At 44.9% G+C, this 7,301-nt stretch overlaps 1 protein-coding gene across 1 annotated transcript in view; it reads left to right on the top strand.

Annotated features, from left to right (window-relative positions):
* The window catches only part of LOC122552172 (protein Niban 1-like), a 153,497-nt gene that overhangs the window by 15,498 nt on the left and 130,698 nt on the right, over positions 1-7,301 (top strand). The window contains exons 3-4 of the mRNA XM_043694711.1: positions 4,311-4,396; positions 5,026-5,086. Of these exons, the coding sequence (XP_043550646.1) occupies positions 4,311-4,396; positions 5,026-5,086 (147 nt within the window). The remainder of the gene's footprint in view (positions 1-4,310; positions 4,397-5,025; positions 5,087-7,301) is intronic.

Here is a 7,301-nt window from a genome sequence, read left to right as displayed (position 1 = left end):
TAGTGTGGATGAGCATAGGGATCTTGGTGTCCATGTACACAAATTTTTGAAAGTTGCCACCCAGGTAAATAGTGCTGTGAAGGCGGCATATGGCGTACTGGCTTTTATTGGTAGAGGAATTGAGTTCCGGAGTCCTGAGGTCGTGTTGCAGTTGTATAAGACTCTGGTGCGGCCGGATCTGGAGTATTGTGTGCAGTTTTGGTCGCCATACTATAGGAAGGTTGTGGAGGCACTGGAACGGGTGCAGAGGAGGTTTACCAGGATGTTGCCTGGTATGGTAGAAAGATCGTATGAGGAAAGGCTGAGGCACTTGGGGTTGTTTTCATTGGAGAAAAGAAGGTTTAGGGGTGACTTGATAGAGGTGTATAAGATGATTAGGGGTTTAGATAGGGTCGACAGTGAGAATCTTTTTCCTCGTATGGAGTCAGCTATTACAAGGGGGCATAGCTTTAAATTAAGGGGGGGTAGGTATAGGACAGATGTTAGGGGTAGGTTCTTTACTCAGCGAGTCGTGAGTTCATGGAATGCCCTGCCAGTAGCAGTGGTGGACTCTCCCTCATGGGCATTTAAGCGGGCATTGGATAGGCATATGGAGGATAGTGGGCTAGTGTAGGTTAGGTGGGCTTGGATCGGTGCAACATCGAGGGCTGAAGGGCCTGCACTGCGCTATATTCTTCTATGTTCTATTCTTCTATGTTCTATGTAACTTGGGCTTAACATTGTTCAGATGCAATATAACAATGCAATCTCTGAGTAAGAGGCAGAGCACTTGGATTTTGAAGTTTGCATTACAGGTAGAAAGGGTGGTTAGCATGCTTGCCTTCCATTGCTCAGATGCTTCAGTATAGGAGGGCCATTCCTGATGAAGCACTGCTCTAATCTTGACTCTGCCTCAGAGGAATTGGGATGTCATATTGAGGTTGTACAGAACATCGGGTGAGGCCTTTTCTGGAGTTGTCTCCAATTTTGGTTGCCCTCTTTAGCTGGAGAGGGTTCAGAGGAGATGTTATCTGGAATGGAAGGTTTGAGTTATCAACAGAGGCTTTTTTTTTGCTGAAGTGTAAGAGGTTGAGGAGTGACCTCCTAAAGGTTTATAAAATCATGTGGAGTATAGATAAGATGAATAGCAATGGTTCTTTCCCTAGGATAGGGAGTTCAAAACTAGGGGGCATGTATTTTTTTTTTTAAGGTGAGTGGAGAAAATTTTTTTAAAAGTCATAGGCAACATTTAGTGGTTTGTCTGTGGAATGAACTTCCAGAGGAAGTGGTGGATCCAGTACAGTTACAACATTTAAAAGATATTTGGGCAAGTACATGACTAAGAAATGTTTGGAGGGATATGGGCCATGCCTAAGCTGGTGGGATTATGGCTGGTGTGGACTGGTTAGATTGAAAGGTTTGTTTCTGTGCTCTGACTAGATATGAGACTAACTTCACTCTGTGTGCTTCACTGGGCTGTGGAACCTCAGTCATTTAAGATTTGAAGTATATTGATTTCAAATATTCCCTGATATATTCCCTGAACACTATAGGCAATTTAGCATAGCCAATTTACCTAACCTGTACATCTTTTGACTGTGGGGTGGGGAAAAACCAGAGCACCCAGAGGAAACCCATGCAGACACTGTGGAGTTTGCACATTCTGTGTCTGCATGGGTTTCCTCTGGGTGCTCTGGTTTTTCCCCCCCCCCACAGTCAAAAGATTAGGTAAATTGGCTATGCTAAATTGCCCATAGTGTTCAGGGACGTGTAGGTTAGGTGCATTAGTCAGGGGAATTGTAGTCTAAAGGAGTGCGTCGGTGCAGGTTACTCTTTAGAAGGTCGGTGTGGATTTGTTGGGCCAAATAGCCTGTTTCCACACTATAGGGATTCTGTGATTCAAGATACATTTCCCCTGACTAATGCAGCTGACCTACGCATCCCTGAAAACTATATGGGCAATTTTAGTGTGGCCAATTCACCTAACCTGCACATCTTTGGACTGTGGGAGGAAACTGGAGCACCCGGAGGGAACCCACACAGACACAGGGAGAATGTGCAAACTCCAGTCAGTTGCCGAAAGGCTGGAATTGAATCTCGGTCCATGGTACTGTGAGGCAGTAGTGCTAACCACTGAGCCACCATGCTGCCCTGATGTTTGTCTGTATGTGTTGAAAGAAATGGCTCTTAGAGCACAGAGTCCTGCATCCTGGAGCTGTTCAGGGTGAATCTTGACAAAAACCACTGCATTTCTCTGCAGACTTCCTTTTTGCAAAGGCCTCGGAGATGAAGAATCTCACTAGCCAAGCAATGGATGGTTTTCACCGGAAAGTTCTGGCAATGAGGCATTCTGCCAAATTACTTGCTCCAATTTCTGATTCCCTCCCCCGAGCCCCTCACAGGCTTGGTGTCTGTGCAAAATTTTGATTAGATTAGATTAGATTAGATTAGATTGTGTGGAAACAGGCCCTTCGGCCCAACAAGTCCACACCGCCCCGCCGAAGCGCAACCCACCCATACCCCTACATTTACCCCTTACCTAACACTACGGGCAATTTAGCATGGCCAATTCACCTGGCCCTGCACATCTTTGGACTGTGGGAGGAAACCGGAGCACCCGGAGGAAACCCATGCAGACCCGGGGAGAACATGCAAACTCCACACAGTCAGTCGTCTGAGGCGGGAATTGAACCCGGGTCTCTGGCGCTGTGAGGCAGCAGTGCTAACCACTGTGCCACTGTGCCACCATGCCGCCTACCAAGTTGCTGAACTTGAACTCTAACATACCTTATAGTAGGGGTTACAATAGCTAAAGGCAGGATGGCCGGCAAAGTGAGTTAGTGCTGTCAAGCTTCGCAAAACCAGACAGGTTTTATTTTTAAATAATAACAGAACAAAGTTTACACCCTGTTGTTAAATCGGCTGTTTGGCTTACAACCTCCTAAACCCCCATTTCATGTCAAGCTTTTAAATGAGTGAATTAACAGCAGATTGGATAGGTCAGGAACTCATTGATTCCAGACCCATGTGCCTCAACTGGGAAATACATTTGAAGTTCAGATTAATTATCCAGGAGTGTAGGGTAATTTCTCAGAACACCCTTTTTGAGTTTTAAGGTCCTTACTGAGGTTTTACAATCTTTATTAAGTGACCTAGCAAGCTTAAAGAACTCTGTCGTCTGCTGCTGTTTCTTATGAGAATACTGCCCATTTTCCTGGCTGACACTTCTCCCTTAAACAATAGTAAAACAGACTAGCTGTTGCCATTTGAGAGACCTTGTATGTAAACTGACTGCTGTTTGCCCTGTAATTAATACATTTCAATCAAGTGCTGACTATGTAAAATAGTTTGTGGCATCCCGAGGTCATGGCGTGGCAGAGTGGCTCAGTAGTTAGCACTGTTGCCTCACAGTGTCAGTGATCTGGGTTTTATTCCACCCTCCAGCAACGTTTTTAAAAAATGGCACAACACCAGGTTCTAATCAAACAGGTTTATTTGGAAGCACTAGTTTTTGGAGCACTGTTCCTTTTCCTTTTATCAGGGGACCATGACCCTCCAGCAACACTCCATGTGGAGATTGCACATTCTCTCCCAGTGTCTGTGTGGGTTTCTTCCAGGTGATCCAGTTTCATCCCACTTTTCAAAGATGTGCAGATTAACCATAGGAAGTGCAGGGTTACAGGAATAGGGTAGAGGTTTGGGTCTGGTTGAGGTGCTCCATAGAGGGTCGAATGACTTCTTTCCATACTCGTGGGATTCTACATAGTTTCCCTCCCAGCCCTGCTCCTTACTGACCTGAAACTATATTGCTGAAGTCCATGTGCCATAGGACACTGTGCTGTTAAGAATGAAATTCTAGGATCTTGGCCCAGCAATACTGAAAAAAAACTCAACTCCACACTATCACCTGAAGGGAAGCTAGGGATGGGTGATAAAATGATGCAACCCTTAACAATATTGGGGAAGGGGGAAACAATAGGATTTGGGGATGAAGTGAATTAAAGTGGGAGAAGGTTAATGTGGGCTGAATGACCTGTCAATCTGGAAGTATTCTAACTCTCTAACCACCTCCTTACAAAGTGAAGGGCAACAGTGTTCTGTGGAACTCCCCTGGAAGTTTTGAAAAAAAGCGCTACAGTCCAAATAATGTAAGATCCACCCTCCTCCCTCGCAGGCTTGTGCAGCCGAGATTTGATTCACTTCGTGTGTTCCTGACTGACCTTCCTGTGCCTGGAAACACGTGTTGCCACGTTTCAACACTTGGTTGTGCTGTAAACCCAAGGGTCCACATTCTGCATCTTACGTTTGTTTTCTTTCCTTTCACGTCACAGGGGAATCCGAACTTGAGCCTGTGCCAAGTGAACAACTGAGACCTGAGCTCTCTGATTCCGGTGAGGGGTCACAGCAGATGGACGATGTGAGTACTGGTTCACTGATTTGTGATTCACTTGTAACTTGGCTGGGAGTGAATGGTGGGATCTTTTCACTATCTCCTATAATTCTGCTTACCCCTGTCCACCCATAGGAGACGGTTCACTAAATGAGATGGACATTTGGGCAAAGCACTGGATGGAGCCGTTTGAGAGGGAGTTGAGGGAATATATGGCATGGATGGAGAGATAGATCAGGTGGATAGAACACAGGAGGGAATTGTGAATGGTACAGGTGTTCCAGTTTCGGGGAGGTGGGAGACGAAGGCATGGGAGTTTTATGGGGAGGGGAATGTGGGTGACTAGGTGCTGGTGAGGCACGAGAACCCATCGTTCCTTTCCTCTGAAACATGATCATTCCGCTTCTGTCTGCCTCTTCCAAAGTGGCCTTGATTTTTGCCTCCCCTCTCGAATTCCCAACCTGTAGATGGCCCTTGAGTCCAAAGAGGGTAGGGTCAGACTGTTGACACCGAAGGGGATTGAAGTCAGGTTAGTGGATGGGAAATAGCCACAGGTGTCAGATGTTGGGTTCATGTGAGTATCTAAGGAAACACAAGATCAGCTCCCTCTGAGCAGAGATGGTGCTAAGCTGCTTTGACACATTTCTCCTTTTCAGAGACACCACAATGAATGTGACCAGCTGACCTGCCTGCAGGGAGTAGCCAAAATGACTGAAGGTAGGAATTGTTCCACTCCATATCCATTAACCTGACCTTTGGTGAAACACTTTAACACTTGCTTTGCACCCTAATGTGGAGCTCCATGGATATCAGTCCATCAGCCAGTCAATTCCTCCACTAAATCTCCAATATTCCAAGGGGTGCCTTTCCATGCTTCCCCACTGATCCAAAAGGATGACTTCCTCCCGACAGTGTTCCCATTGGTCTTCAGTCTGTTTGGGAACTTAGAATCGCAGAATTCCTACAGAGTTGAAGCAGGCCAACCCTCTGAAGAGCAGCTCATTCTATACTACCCTGACCCTTTAAACCCCGCATTTCCCAAGGCCAATCCATTTAATCTACACGTCCCTGGGCAATTTGGCATAGCCAATCCACCTAACCTGCACAACCTTGGATTGTGGGAGAAAGCTGGAGCACCTGGAGTAAACCCACGCAGACACTAGGAGAATGTCTGCACAGACAATCCTCCGAGGCCGGAATAGAATCCGTGCCTGGTGCAGTGAGGCAACAGTTCTAACCACTGATTTTATAATTTCTGAAGAATTTGGAGAAGGATTAGGCTCTTTGGCCTTTTGAATCCACCACACTATTTTAAAAGCTTGGCTGATCTGATTGGGGTCTTAACTGTACTATTCTCTCTGAACCACCACCTTGTAACCCTTGGCTGCCTATCTATTAAAAATTAACCCAACTCGACCTTGAATATACTCAATGACCCACCGGTCCCACTAGTTTCTCACAAAGAGAATCCCACAGGCTAACAACCCTCTAAAAGAAGACATTTTTCTCCTCTGTTTATCTTATTCTTAAACTGTGTTCCCTTGCTCTAGTCACCAAGAAGATACATCTTCCATCTCAGAAGCTATCCAGTTCACTCAATCTTTGCAATTTCAGTAAAATTGCACCTCATTCTTAACTCCAATGGGTGCAGCCTCAAAGGTTTAATCCTGCTCATCTCAGGTTGAGTCAAGTGAACTTTCTCAGAACTGCAGTCTTTCAACTAAGAAGGCCAAAACTCTACTCTGTACTCCCAGATACAGTGTTACCAAGGCCCTTTACAGCTACAATAAACTTTCTTACCTTTTTATATTCCATTCCTCTTGTAATAAACAACATTCTGATGGCCTTCACAATCAGTTATGTGTCTGCAGATTTAACTTTTGAGATTCATTTTCCATGACACCAGGATTTTCTGTACCTCACTTCTTCAGCCGATCTCCTTCTAAAGGACATCTTACTTTTCTGTTCTTCCTGACAAAGTTGACAAGTTCACGTTTTCCTACCATATACTCTCATCTGCCAGATTCTTCATTGAGGCGAGCATGAGAATGGGAACTCCTGAAGGGGTGGGCCCGAGACCATTCCTTTTGATCTATCACAGTTTTAAACATTGGAGACCAGAGATGTCCCAACATTAAGACTCCTGAGGCCATCGACTTCATAAAAGGCCTTAAGTTGTTTTAAAACAGTGATGGAAAAGGATAGACCAGATCTAAAAGTTGAAGTTCTAAATTGGAGAAAGGCCAATTTTGCTGGTATTAGGCAAGAACTTTTAAAAGCTGATTGGAGGCAGATGTTCGCAGGTAAAGGGACAGCTAGAAAATGGGAAGCCTTCAGAAATGAGGTAACAAGAATTCAGAGAAATTATTTATTCTTGTCAGGGTGAAAGGGAAGGCTGGTAACTATATGGAATGCTGGATGACTAAAGAAATTGAGGGTTTGGTTAAGAAAAAGGAAGTATATGTCAGGTACAGACAGGATAGATCGAGTGAACCCTTCGAGTATAAAGAAAGTAGGAGTATACTTAAGAGGGAAATCAGGAGGGCAAAATGGGGACATAGCTTTGGCAAATAAAATTAAGGAGAATTCAAAGGGGTTTTACAAATATATATTAAGGACAAAAGGGTAACTAGGGAGAGAATAGGGCCCCTCAAAGATCAGTAAGGTGGCCTTTGTGTGGAGCCACAGAAAATGGGGAAGATACTAAATGAATATTTTGCATCAGTGTTTACTGTGGAAAAGGATATGGAAGATATAGACTGTAGGGAAATAGACGGTGACATCTTGCAAAATGTCCAGATTACAGAGGAGGAAGTGCTGGATGTCTTGAAACGGTTAAAGGTGGATAAATCTCCAGGACCTGATCAGGTGTACCCGAGAACTCTGGGAAGCTAGAGAAGTGATTGCTGGGCCTCTTGCTGAGATATTTGTA

This window comes from Chiloscyllium plagiosum, chromosome 8 (assembly GCF_004010195.1).
Source record: "Chiloscyllium plagiosum isolate BGI_BamShark_2017 chromosome 8, ASM401019v2, whole genome shotgun sequence".
Classification (NCBI taxonomy): Eukaryota; Metazoa; Chordata; class Chondrichthyes; order Orectolobiformes; family Hemiscylliidae; genus Chiloscyllium; species Chiloscyllium plagiosum.
The sequence above is the reverse complement of the archived record's forward strand: the minus strand, read 5'-3'. Positions and strand labels throughout refer to the sequence as shown.